The 14,828-nt window shown below is 43.6% G+C and overlaps 1 protein-coding gene across 1 annotated transcript; it reads right to left on the bottom strand.

Moving 5' to 3' along the window:
- Positions 1–458: 458 nt before the first annotated feature.
- On the bottom strand, positions 459–13,722 carry LOC143288445 (uncharacterized). The gene is made up of 5 exons (XM_076596935.1): positions 13,617–13,722; positions 12,715–13,327; positions 7,843–8,024; positions 6,132–6,349; positions 459–1,402 (listed from the first exon to the last, which is right to left on the bottom strand). Exons 1-5 carry the CDS (start codon positions 13,704–13,706, stop codon positions 1,219–1,221), a joined length of 1,287 nt encoding a protein of 428 aa, XP_076453050.1. The 5' UTR covers positions 13,707–13,722; the 3' UTR covers positions 459–1,218.
- Positions 13,723–14,828: the final 1,106 nt, after the last annotated feature.

Below are 14,828 nucleotides of genomic sequence, written 5' to 3'. Positions count from 1 at the left end.
TTTCTGTTCGATACATTTGATTAACCTACTCGCGGTCTTTTGCAAATGCTTGCTTATTATCAGTCCACTTGCTGCCATGCCATGAATGGAAAGTCGAATGTATGTGTGATCGTGCTAGTAAACGAACAAATGTATGTGCGTGTGTGTGAGTGCGTGGGCGTGAATGTGTACGCATGTCTTTGATTGCTTGTTTTATTGTGTGTGTGTGTGTGTGTGTGTGTGTGTGTGTACGCGCGCGCGCGCGCTTGTGTGTGCGCAGATATGTACGTGATTATATACCAATTGTTCTTTTCATTGCTTTTTTTTATATTCCAATCACTGTTCTCATCCGTCGTTTTTATTTCATCTTTTTTCATTTTATTTCTTTATTCTTTTTTATGTGTGTCGTTAAATGGGCAGAATTATAGAAAGGTCTTTACTGTGCCTAATTCTTTACCCATTAAAGGTTCATCAGGACTGGCCATGACCTTCCTGCAGGGAGCAGTGCACAGGAGAAGGAGAAGAGGCAGACAGAAGAAGAGATGAAAGGTCAACATCTCAGAGTGGACAGGTGTAACCCTGAGTGAGTCAGTCAGGACAGACAACGTGGGATGGAGGAGGCTGGTTGTGTGGTGCTCCTACGGTCTACGAGACAACGGGACAGATAGACAGTGAAATGCCCATGATCGTATTTGTCTATTATGTCATGAAGATCAGAAATTTTAATGTGTCGTCAATGTTGCTGGTTCTTGTCCTGAACTCCATGGCGTCAGTTAACAGTTGACTTGCTCCAACAAACAATACAGACAACAGTTCAGCTTGTTTTGGTTATGTTAGTGATGTTTCAAATAAAACACTCATGGAACAGCTGTGTATCCTGTTATTTCGGGTCTTTCTCTGTCTATTGTGATTTTTTTTCAAAGAATGTGTTGCTGACCCTCTTACCCGATTATTTAAAAATAAAAATCGTTGAATTCATTTACTGTTATTATATATAATCACCACATAATCATAACAACAACAACAATAATAATAACAACAATAATAATAAATAATAATAATAGTTTATGTGTTCATTTCATTATCTGTATCAATACTTTGAGAAAACATGTTTCCACGCAATTGTAGTTCTTTGCTGATAACTATGTCACCGCTGCACCTCCCAGGCCCCCATCTCACATCAGAATGTTTCTTTGCGTGACAGAAATTCACACGCACAAACAGTAATGTAACATCTGACTACTTTAACCCATGAAGATGCAGTCCCACTTTGTGTCGGACTTTCGAGACAGCAGGGATGAGCTTGTCCGCAAACTTCAGCATGGATCTGTCGGTGTTCCGCGGCCCGTCACAGCTGAACTTCCAGTTCTTTTTGCAGGATCTATAATGGAACACGACCGCTGTCTCGGGTTTCACGAACTCCCTGTTTTTGAACATGATCATGAAGATTGCAATGTTAGTCCAGTATGCACGCACGACGCGCGCGCGCACACACACACACACACACACATAAAAAAAAAATCAAAATTCGAATAACACAGGAATTATTCCCAGTCAATTGATGGTAACACATGATGACTATATACAAACAAGATTAAGAAAATTTATTTATGAATGCTGTTCCATTTATTACGCTAATTGATTAATTCATTGTGTGTTTATTTATTCATTTATTTACCATTGTACTTGTGTGTTATAAACCTTAAGGTTTCATGACAATAAAATTTATTCTATTCTATTCTCTTCACATATACGCACGCGCACACACACACACACGCACGCACGCACACAAACACACACACACACAGGGCGGCGGGGGCGAGGGGGTAGAGATACATATAAATAATGTACACGAGTAGGCTTTCACGTGTATGACCGTTTTTACCCCGCCACATAGGCAGCGATGCTTCGTTTTCGGGGGTGTGCATGCTGGGTATACATATAGATGATATTGTTTTATGTTTTAACCGGGTGTTCGGTTGTTTCTGTGTGTGTGTGTGTGGTAAACTTTAACATTGCCATTTCCTCTGCAAATGCTTTGTCAGTTGACACCAAATTAGGCATAAAAATAGGGAAAATTCAGTTCTTTCCAGTCATCTTGTTTAAAACATTATTGCACCTCTGGAATGGGCACAAAAGAATTAAAAAAAAGAAGCCAAATTATATGCAAACTGCATTTACTGTTATATTTATATATTTTTTTTTATTCTCTAAATTTGGCACTTTGATCTGATATTCTGACACAACAACAACAGCAGTCATTTTTATCATTTTTTTTGTTCAAACAGGAACTTCTTTTGCTAAGCATGGAAGTTATATTTATTTTGGAAACGTTTTGGTGCATATAGTAAAAAAAGGGAAATTATTCTGTAATTAATGCTAGGGAACTTAATTTGCTTTAAACTGATCTTTCTCATCTTAAACATTACATTTTGAAATTATACTCAATACATAAAAAAGCTTGTGTGTTTTACTCTCAGTGTACAGGGCTTTCACTATGTTCACTCGCCTAAGTGGTCTTTTTCGGAAAATACTAAAATCAATACGACGAGTGGATTTTATAGATCTATTGGCTGAGCCCTGAAGGTCATGGGCAAAAATCAATTGTGTGCACATATTTATACACATTTAAAGCGTGTGCTCATATTCTTCGCGAACGCGAACGACGTCATTTTGTTTCAAATTGTCGACCTGCCCGTTCAATCCTATACACGATAACATGTGATGGAAAGTTGGAGAAGGAGACTGTTAAATATTTATTCAAAGAAAGATTTGTGAACGCCTCGTCACTTACTGGATTATGCCCCAAACTGCCATAAAAATATCCACAGAATCAGTCGGAATTCACAGTTAAAAAATCACAAGAGAGTCAAGGCCAAACCATGCGAGTTAATACCCTTGAATTGATGAAACGTAAAAATTTCCAGTCTTGACTATTCTCAAAATGAAGTCCTTTTCACTTCATAAGACGTTTAGAAGTACTTGTACTTGCTTCTACGTGTTATTAGTTAAACAAAATACTCAATTTTCATATCAACTTCAAAACTATAAAACTAGAATGAACATAAAAGAGAAATTGAATCGACCGTGTCAACCGGGTGTAAATAACTGAAACTTGTACATCTACCTAGATCCAGAGAAAACGGCTAAATGTTGCAGTGTGATTGCGGCGATAGCCACGTCTCCTTTACCGCGGACTTAAAAAGAATTTTTAATTGCCCTTCAAGATTTTTTGAATGCCCAAGATAACCAGAATAATATGATTTAAACAGCGTTCTCACCGCGAATACCGCAATCGATTTATCGCCCTTTAAAAAAGCATGTTTAAATATTATATTTTTGAACGTCAGTTAAGGAGCCACGATAGTGTAATGGGTAAGACAGTTTCTTCTTACCCGAACACGCGGACGCCGTTAGGACATTTTTTTTCTTTTTCTTTTAACCCGAAGCTTTATAATAACAGATACAGAACACATTTTAACGATCAGATTTTTTTAAAAGTGTATCACAAGTGAGTCTTGAAGGCCTTGCCTCTCTTGTTTTAAAGTGTATCACAAGTGAGTCTTGATGGCCTTGCCTCTCTTGTTTTAAAGTGTATCACAAGTGAGTCTTGATGGCCTTGCCTCTCTTGTTCAGTCTTGTCATTTACTGCCCAGCGCTCCTTTCAATCTCCTGTGTTACTACTGATCCCAGTATGTCGTGTCTGGTATTTCTCCACTGACGGATTTCAGGAAAACCTTCTTCTTCTTCTTCCACTAGACGACCAACATCAGAATGTTGATGAAAACTGTCGTGTTGTGGGTGGTTGCTGTTGGGCGCAATTCAGCTGGGCTACTGAGGGATGTGCTATTAATTGATAGGGGGAATGGGGCGCAGTCCACTGGTGTGTTCGCATCTCCAGCTAGGCCACTCCGGCTACCGTAGCGGTCCCCGGGGATACACTCGTCCGGCACAGACCTAGCCTGCTGTTTTATTCCTTCCAAGTCATGTTGGCCTTTGAGATAGACGTATTCTTTATAAAAGATAGGTCCATGCCAATCAATCTTCGCTTAATAAACGAGCATGTTTAGGTTAATAGTTAAACTCAGATTTGTAAGCCCACGGGTTCTCGCAATCTCACGGTTTCTCTCACTTTGAGAGAAATGGCCGGGGACGCCTCCACGAATCCTTTCACTTTAAGAGAAATCGTGGGATTGCGAGAAATCGTGGTCCTTCCCCTCCGACCTTCTCTCTCAGTTGCGAGAGATGTGTGAGAAATCGTGGGAAGTCTTCCTTATTTTAACATATATATATATATATATATATAAGAATTCCTTTTGTCATCGGGGCTCAATTCTTGTCTTTTCCCAATAAGTGAAAAATCAGAGATGAAAAGAAAAGAGAAAGAGGAGGGCGACGATAATGACGATAATGATAACGACAGTGGTGTTCTTGAAGACATCATCAGTAGTGAAACTGAAGTACATCTATTTATTGTATTTCACGTAAGATGGATCACTGCAATGCACTAAACTCAACTTCAACATCGGAATCAATAGCAAGCAACAAAATCAAGGCAATGCACATAACTCAAAGAGAAAAAAATAATACAATATATCATAATATAATATAATATGATATGATATAACATGTATAATATAGTATAAAATAACATAATACAATGTAATGTAACATTGATAATATGATGTATTGTAACATAATATGATATGATATATTATGATATAATATAACATAATAAGACTTGAACCGAATATTTCCCGAGGGATGTAACAGGTAATAACATCAAAATGATTCAACTATCTACATAAATGCGATAGAAAAAAAGATGTTTCACAATGCTTTATCCTCATGTTGGGAGCGTGAAAACTGGACCAAATAGTTTTGATGTTTGTTGTGATGCAAACTTTTCTGACACATTTATTTAGAATGTGCTTCATTTCATGCTTCATCTCTTTGTGTCAGCATGCTTTCGCATGTAAGATGCACTGGAAATAGATTTTCAGTTTCATGGAAGACACTCAGAACATGAAAATATCACTTTGAAAAACAAAGTGAAATTAAAGTATATATCAACCAGGCAAATAAACACACAAACGGAAATACACACACACACACACACACACACACACACACACACACACACACACACTCATTCACCCACTCAGCAATTCACTCACTCATACACATACACATTTTTTAAACCAGTTCTGTGCCATCACCTTCACCGTCTATTGTTGATGTCTTTGCTAACGCCACTGTCATTATAATGATCGTCGTTGTTGTCGCTCCCATTTCTCGTTTCTTTTTCTCTCTTTCGTTTTTCTCTGAGATTTGCATTGGGAAATGACAAGAACCCAACTCTAAAGCCAAAGGAAATCTTTTTTTTGATTAAAATTAGGGGGACTCGCAACAGAGAAATCGCCGGTTTACAGGATTCTTCCTCAACTTTACTGAAAACGAAGACATAATGACTTGAATATATTTTCCCCTCTCTCTGTCTTTTTGTCGAGTGTTTATATATATATGTATACATATCTATCTATATCTATATCTATCTATTTATCTATCTATCTATGATGCTAAAATGTGACAATAGAGTGAATAATAATTACAGGCCCATATGTTTTCGTTTTCCACAAAGAAAAGGAAAAGCATCGGTACAGTTTATTAATTGATAACCTTTAAAAAAAAAAAAGACTGTTTTGGGATGGTGTGGGGTAGGAAGGATTATGTGGGGTGTGGGGTAGGAAGGCACGAATTCAACACAACCTGTCGTTTCCTGTGCATGCTAACCTGCCCTTTGGGCAAACAAAAGACGAACATGAGCAGCCATGAAAGATTTAACCGTCAAGCAAACACACACACACACACACACACACACACACGCACGCACGCACGCACACACACACAAACACACACACACACACACACACACGCACGCACGCACACACAAACACAAACACACATACACACACACACACACACACACGCACACACACACAAACACAAACACACACACACACACACACGCACGCACGCACACACACACACACACACACACACACACACGCACGCACGCACGCACGCACACACACACACACACACACACACACACACACACACACACACACACACACACACACTGCACTCACGCTGTAAATGGTTTGTACGGATAAGCATCGTGTGTGTGAGCCTGGTGCGTTCGCTCAGGAAGATAGGCAGTCTTGATCACAAGATTCTTGGGGTCTGTACAGTTCAAATACCGCAGGAACATCAGAGAAGCGTTAGGGTCCACAGGGCCCCAGTGGTCCAGAAAAAACACAGGCTTGAATTTCAGGACGGCGGCGATTTTCTGTTTGTCAAACTGTTGCTGTCAAGAGACAAAACATATTATGTAGTGGGGATTTCCTTTTTGCTCAGGCGACTTTCACATGAAGACATAGAACGGGGAAAAGAGGCCCGTGGAAAGAGAGAGACAAACAAACGAACGAACGAACAAACGAACGAATGTTTTATCCAGATAAGGCCAGAGCCCCTTACTGAATGGGGATTCATTAATAAATGATAATGAGAAAATGACATGACACAGTAAATCGACAATTCAGATCAATCAAAAATAGTTAACACAAACATTCAACAGCATTCACAAGGTAACTGTACGTAATCGCTTCAATGCTTCGTGTATATATATGGCTAAGTTATACAGAGTACATTCCTGTCTTGAAGACATGAGTAAATTAAACCTAAAATTAGACGGATCTCTATAATATTTTGGTTGAATCAGTCTTTGTCTAAGGTCACTAACAAATCAGGGCAACACAGCAAAAAATGCAGTTCATCTTCTTAACCCAGACTGCATCAACGGCATGTGTTCATGAAAAACACTATATCTTAAACTATTGGAAGCAATAGTGCAAACACCGAATCTAAATTTTGTCAATGCGCATTTTATATATCTGTTCAGTCCTAACTCAATGTATGGTTCAATCACATGCGATGTTTTAAAAAGTCTATAGAAAGAGACAAAGAGAGAAACAGAGACTGACAGGCGGAAAGAGTGTTGTCAGTAAATTACAGTAGCAGGCGAAAGTAGTTGTTGCAGTAGAAGCACTGTTTCATTTCAAGTAATGAATATAGTGTGTGTGTGTGTGTGTGTGTGTGTGTGTGTGTGTGTGTGTGTGTGTGTGTGTGTGTCTGTGTCTGTGTGTCTGTGCGTGTGTTTGCGTGCGTTCGTATGCACATGCGTGCGTGATGTGCGTGTGTGTGTGTGTTTGTGTGTGTGTGTGTGTGTGTGTGATGAGTAAGAAACAGTCATTAAATAATCTTTTAGATCAGATGATACATCGAGGTCCAGTGTACAGCATACACAAAGCGCACCTAACAGAACCTACGGCGCCAAAAGGTTTGTCCCTGGCAACACTTTTTTTTATTTAAAAAAAAAAAAAAAAATCCACCATGTGATGGTGTGGAGTTGGAGGGGGCGGGTGGGGAGGGGGGGGGAGCATGCTTGAGCCGCCATTGTTTTCTGCGATTTTGTGGTGAGTGTCATTTTTACACTCCTTGTGCAGATCAAATCATTATATTTGAAGCCAATAAAGAATACTGAAGTTTTCTTCTTCTTCTTCTGTGTGTGTTTATAGGTGTGTGTAAGTGTCTGTATGTCTGTGTGTCTGTCCGTCTTTGTCTGCATGTCTGTTTGTGTGATAAATGGAACGCTGGTAGAAGCAGAATATGAACGGTGTGTGTGTGTGTGTGTGTGTGTGTGCACGTGCGAGTGTTTGTGAATACATGCCTGCATGTGTGTGTATGTACACTTGCATAGGAGCGTGTGCGTGACATGTGCTCATGTGTGAATGGCTGTACCCTCAGGAAAGCTTTGAGACTGGTGAAGCCACGTGGGAAGATGAACTCATCCATGTCCACGGTGGAGACGTACTTGAAGCCAGCCAGACGTAAGCGACAGTCCCAAACGGGTAGTTCTTTGTCGTCACCGTACCGCGTCCAGTCTCTGCCGTCCTTTAGAATGAAGCGACCCCATGGGCGTCCTTCATGGACAGAGAACAACCACATTAGATACAACGTCGATGAGGTGACAGAATTTGAAAAAAAAAATTAAAAAAATAAAAAATAAAGGCATTTTTTTCAGTTTCAGTTTTTCAAGAAGGCGTCACTGCGTTCGGACAAATGCATATACGCTGCATCACATCTGCTAGGCAGATGCCTGACAGCAGCATAATCCAACACGCTTGTCAGGCCTTGTTCAGGTTTCAGTGGAACAGAAAGACAGAAATAAAGAAAGTTTCGGGGAAAGAAAAGCAGAGAGGAAGAGAGAAAGAAAGGAAGGAAGGAAGGAAGGAAAGAAGGAAAGAAAGAAGCAAGAAAGGAAGTAAGTAAAAAAGGAAGGTATGTTGGAATACATAATTCAAAAGCTCTGATTGAAAACTGCTGGTTATTTTACACTGAATTTGTTAGCCATTTCCATTCTCCTAAATGAGGTTGCAGAAAGGTCCCGCAGTATTGTACGACTATCAGGAAGTGAATTCCTATCTTCTGTATCTACAGCTGGGCACAGGAAGGCGGGACCCAGTCCTCTCCTTCCGCCATTTTAGTCTTCACCGTCTGGTCCGATAGCAGTTTGAATCTGGGTGGAGTGAGGAAAACCGGAGAAAAGAAAATGCCTTTCCCGAGGACACAGCACCATGCCGAAAGGGGCTTCGAACCCTGATCCCTGGTGAACACAGGGTCAGAAGTGGAAGGCCTGACCGATTGTGACACGGCGCCTCCTCTCCTGCACTGTCCAGCGTAGAAGACGTTCAGCAAGCTGGGTCTGTGTGTTTTGCCGCTCCCGATTCTAGGCCAACAAGAACAGCAAGAGCACTGTAAACGGCCCAGCGAGGATGATACAATTTGTCATCACTATGAGATTGGTGACAGCTGAATCCAAATCTTCTGTGTGCGTGACAGGGAATGCAGTAATCTTCTGCTGCTGCTTGTCACCCGGAGCAATGGACTGAATTCCTGATGAAAATTTAAAAAAGAACAGAGAAAGAAGTTGCCTGCTGCTCTTTAGTCACGGTGACAGGAAAGGAAGGCAAGATGTTCCACAGTACAGGCTGACTCCAGTCTTTATAACTCTGTGTCCGCCATCACTCGGCCCACTACAACCAAGAAAGCACCAAGACAGGAATCCATGGGGTTGGTGTAACTAAATATTTCATTTCAAGAAGACGCTTTTCTGCAAACAAATGAATTTGCGAGAAAAACAAATTGCACAATGCTGCTGTGTTTTAAAGATCGTCGTCAGAGGATACATCTGATGCAGAGAAGATGTCGGCTTCCACCCACTCTGCAGTAACGAAAGAGCAATTGTTGTTCCAATGGACGACTGATATCAAAACTGACTGGAAGTGTTGAAGAAATGAGGGGGTAGTGTTCAGTCTTCAAAGTGAAAACGAGTCACCGAGAAAGGACACAGAGGAAAGCACGAAGAGAGAGGAGGAGCTGAAGTGTGAGAAGTGACAGCTGACCCAGCTCCACATCGCCCTGAAGACACTGATGGAAGTGGTGAAATGTGGTGTGGTTGTGATGATGGAAGTGGTGAAATGTGGTGTGGTTGTGATGATGGAAGTGGTGAAATGTGGTGTGGTTGTGATGATGGAAGTGGTTAAATGTGGTGTGGTTGTGATGATGGAAGTGGTGAAATGTGGTGTGGTTGTGATGATGGAAGTGGTGAAATGTGGTGTGGTTGTGATGATGGAAGTGATGACATCTGGTGTGGTTGTGATGATGGAAGTGGTGAAATGTGGTGTGGTTGTGATGATGGAAGTGGTGACATCTGGTGTGGTTGTGATGATGGAAGTGGTGACATCTGGTGTGGTTGTGATGATGGAAGTTGTGAAATCTGGTGTGGTTGTGATGATGGAAGTTGTGAAATCTGGTGTGGTTGTGATGATGGAGACGGAGATGATGGATGAGACGGTTGAGTAGCACTCTGGCCAGAGTCTTACTTGTGACGGACAGCAGGGATATTCCACGATGGTTGTCACAGGCCTGACGATTTCCTTTGCGCTTGTACAGGTGTATGATGGAAGTGTCTTTGAAGTCCTGTGGAACTTCCTCATGCTGCTCGATGAGCTGGAACAGCTGATGAATCTTCTCAGTCAGCGCCATACCACCTTCTTTGTAGACCTCAGCTGGAATGGAGTCTGAGCCAGGGGCTTTGCCACTGGATAGCAGACAGACAGCTTTCTGGGTCTCCTTCAAAGTTGGAATGGCATCCAGCGACTCACTGACTGGCACCTGGTGGAGTCGGTCGATGGCTTCATCATTGATAGTGGAAGTGCGGTTCAGTACGCTGTCAAAGTGTTCAGCCCATCTCTCAAGGATCCGTCCTTGTCAGTGATGAGGGTAGAACCATCAGCACTGAGGAGTGGAGCAGATCCAGAGGTGGTAGGACCATAGACTTCTTCCAGGCCGTTATAGAAGTTCTTCATGTCGTTCCTGTCTGCAAAGCCCTGGATCTCATCAGCTTTGTTGCTCAACCAGGAATCCCGCATCTGCCGCAGCTTCAGCTGGATGGTGCTGCGTGTGCTCTTCAGTATGTCTTTCTTTGACTGTGACTTGGGATCTTCAATGTGGGCTCTGTAGACTTGGTGTTTGTCTTCTAGCAGCTGCTTGATCTCAGTGCAGTTCTCATCAAACCAGTCTTTGTGCTTCCTGACAGAAGGCCCCAGGCACTCCATGGCAGTGTTGTACACCGTGTCATGCAGTGCATCCCATGCTGCTTCCACATTCTGGTTGTCCAGCACGGTGGACTCAAGGCGTTCCTCCAGGGTGTCAGCAAAGCTCTGCTTGATATTGCCTAGCTCCAGCTTGTTGACATTCAGGCGTTAGGGTGCTTTCATGCCCTGAGGCCGTCTCTTGGGCTGGATGCGGAGGTTGAGTTTGGAGACGATAAGGCGGTGGTCTGTCTAGCACTCGGCGCCACACATGGCCCTCGTGACTCGTACGTCCTGCCTGTCCCTCTTCCTGACGATGACAAAGTCAATGACATGCCAATACCCAGAGCGAGGATGCATCCATGACGTCCTGTTACGGGTAGGGAGGCAGAAGACGGTGTTTGTGATAAGAAGGTCGTGCTCGGCACACGTCTGGAGAAGTAGTTGACCATTGCTGTTTCAGTTCAGATGTGGTGTAGCGTATATGGATTTGTCCGAACGCAGTGACGCCTCCTTGAGCTACTGATACTGATACTGATACTGTTTCAGTTGCCAACCCCATGCTTCCCAATCACTCCTTCCCAGGAGGTGCTGTCACAGCCAACTCTCGCGTTAAAGTCACCAAGAATGATGAGCTTGTCTGCGTTGGGAACAGTGGTGATGACAGCCTTCAGGTCCTCGTAGACCTTGTCTTTGATCTCATCCGGGTTGGTCATGGTGGGCGCGTAGGTGCTGACAATGGTGGTAAACTTCTTCCCGTTGCATAAAGGGAGTTTCATCGTCATTAGGCGATCGTTCACTCCTTTCGGGGGGCCAGCCAGCTTGCCAACGAGGGTTGTCTTCACTGCAAAGCCAGCTCCAGCCTCACGTCTCTCTTCAGGTCCGCGACCACTCCAAAAGAAGGTGTAGCCTGCGCCTCGCTCACAGAGATCGCCTTCTTCTGCCAGTCTGGTCTCACTTAAGGCAGCGATGTCGATGTTATACCTGGCTAGTTCACTCGCAATGAGTACTGTGCGTCTCTGCGGTCTGTCCAAGTCGCCTCTGTCCAGAAGCGTACGCACGTTCCATGTGGCAATGGTCAATGGGGTGCTCCTTGTTTTCTTCTTTCTTTCCTTTGTGTGTCGACCACTTGAGTAGGGTCCCCGTCAGCCGCGGTATGCTGATTAGGGTGGTGTGGAGCAGGCAATGTTGAGGGCACCTTTTCTAGCCCCTTCCTCATGCCATGGAGGTGAGCAGTGCTGTCCTGAAGAGGGCTGCTCAGTCGCTCAGGGGGCTGCCAATCTCCACTGCTGCTCCAGTCGGTGAAAAACGACCCTATGGCCTGAGCCGCCTGTGTGCAGGTCCGCGGCTACGACTGCTAGTGTACCCACACCTGTCACTTCGTCGCTCGCCTGTCGCCACAGGGCCTGGGGTAAATGGTGGTATGGGATGAAGGATGACTGATGACTTGCGCGATGACTTTGTTTATAGTGAGGAGGAGTTGCACACCGTCGACCTCACTCTCTTGTCCGAGACTGTCTGTATCCAGTGGCAAGACGAGGTCAAGATGACTGGAGATGGAAATGGATGCAGTGGATGACCAGGATGTCCTATGTGCCTCATCCTGCCCTCAGCGCTCCACAGTGCTCTGCTGCAACCGCCTTCCTCTCCGTTGAACCATGATGGTTTCTTCCGCAGAGTCCGCCGGATCCAGTCTTCACATGCTTGGGTAGACAAGCCCTAACTCACCGAGGGTTTAAGACCCGTCAGCTACCCTCACCTAGTTTAGCCAGCCTGTCAAAGCCGTTGCCCGGGGGTTGGGCGCTGCCGCATGCTAGCAGCTTCTAGGACCCGTAAGTGAGAGCTGGGTGCCGGTGGGGACCAACAGAGGACGAACCACTCCCAGAAGAGCGTGACAAGCCCCCCCCCCCCCCTCCCTCTAGAGGTACTACCCCTCCCGTGCTCCCCCTAACCCCTATTCATAATATAGTTTTAAGCATTAAAAATTCATATTATAGTTTTAAGGACGAATACTCACCTGGTAATTTATAAGGCAGGAGATCCAGCAGTCCTGAATCCTGATAATGCTTAAAGACCTTCTGCACAATGTCCGTGTTGTTCAGGTCAAACAGCTGAATTCGGTCAACTCCCAGAAGGCGCTGCATTTCAAACCATTCCACCAGCTTGTTCGGATCTAACCTCAGGCCGTAAGCGATCTTGGCGCAAACGGCCAACCCGCCTGGTTTTTGGACAGGTTGGTGGACAGGCAGATACTGGCTCAGGTCTCTTGGACATGAAGTTGACGTCAGCGTCGCGTGAGCACCGTTCATCCGCCGGGAAGAAAGGGGGAACCAGCAGCTGTAAATGGCCCCCACAAGCTGTAAATCACGTTTATTGGCATTTGGCAAGATTTTTTTTTGGGTGAAATCCAATCTGGCTTGATGTCCAATGTAGACCTCGTCCGTGTCAGAGGGTTTTGCGCAGCACGTCAGATTCAGAAGCCGTCTACCATCTTGGAAGATGGCAAAATGAATCTCCGTACCATAAGGCGGTACGTTGTGCAGAGCTACAATGGCAGAGTAGATGAATACACGACGAGTGAATCTTTTATCATGGGGATTGGTGGTTGTCCAGTTAGGAAATAGCTCCACCTGAAACATCATGAACCGCTATAGAGACACCATTTTTAAGATTATAGGAAATCACATCGTCGATATTCATACTGACTGAAGTTGAACACCAAGACTTCGGACCATTTACTGAGCTCACAGGCATCAGCGCCGTTTTGTGCCTGTATTCAAATTTCCCTGTGAACATTTCTATGTTTGATTTTATTTATTCAACAACCTTAAACACAAAATTTATATTATTCACCCATTACAGTAGATAAATTTATACCGAAAATGAACGAAATTCATGAATGAAAATAAATGGTATCACCTTCACTGGGATCGTTTTATTCGCCGAGGACTGTCCCTGTACTGACATCCCAACACTGTTCAGGTGTGACACTGAGGCGTCTCCCTCCATTCTGACTTGAGTAGGACGAGCCTGTTATCAACATCACATGTGTACGCACATATCACACACACACACACACACACACACACCACACACACACACGAAGGAATCTTAAATCGGTGACAAAATCTGCCATGAACACAGTAAAGATCTTGTTCAATACTATAACTCTGTAAACATTGCATTTCATGCGTTAAATCGCTCAGTCAAAAATGTATTGCTACCAAATTTATAGCAGATTTAGGAATGGTACAGATATGGGGAATGGCTACGATTTAGGAAATGGCTACAATTTGGGGGGAATGGCTACAGAATGGCTACAGATTTGTGCTATGGTTACAGATATGGGGAATGGCTACAGATTTGTGGAATGGCTACAAAATATGGGGAATGGCTACAGATTTCGGGATGGCAACAGAAATGGCTTTATATTTGGGGATGGTGCAGATATGGGAATGGCTTCATATTTGGGCTATGGCTGCAGATTTAGGGAAATAGTACAGAAATGGCTACAGATTTTGGGAATAGTACTGGATATGGGGAATGGATACATATTTGGGCTATGGCTGCAGAATTAGGTTCTGGCTACAGATTTTGGGTATGGTACAGATTGGGGTATGGCTACAGATTTGGGAAGCAACAGATTTAGGGAATGGCTACAGATTTGGGGTATGGCTGCAGATTTGTGGGATGGCAACAGATTTAGGGAATGGCTGCAGATTGGGGGTTATGGCTTGCAGTTTTGGGGTTATGGCTACAGATTTGGGGAAATGGCTTCAGATGGCAGATTTGGTGGGAAAGGCTGCAGATTCTTGGGGTATGGCTACAGATTTGGGGAATGGATACACGATTTGGGGAATGGCTACAGATTTGGGGAATGGCTACAGATTTGGGTATGGCTAGCAGATTTGGGGAATGGTACAGTTTTGGGGAATTGGCTACAGTTTTAGGAATGGCAACAGACTTGCCTGAGCCTGGCGCCCGATCTCGGAACCGGTTTTATTTATTTATTTTTTTTTTTTTCATTTTTATTTTTTTTTATTATTTACCTTTCTCTATACGAAGAGCTATACGCCTTTCAAGACCGTTTGGGTGGAATCGGAGCGACTGGTCTTGGCATCCACACTTGCG

Source organism: Babylonia areolata, chromosome 12 (genome assembly GCF_041734735.1).
Source record: "Babylonia areolata isolate BAREFJ2019XMU chromosome 12, ASM4173473v1, whole genome shotgun sequence".
In the NCBI taxonomy this organism is placed as follows: domain Eukaryota; kingdom Metazoa; phylum Mollusca; class Gastropoda; order Neogastropoda; family Buccinidae; genus Babylonia; species Babylonia areolata.
Note: the sequence above shows the minus strand (reverse complement) of the source record. Positions and strands in the feature narration are given on the sequence as shown.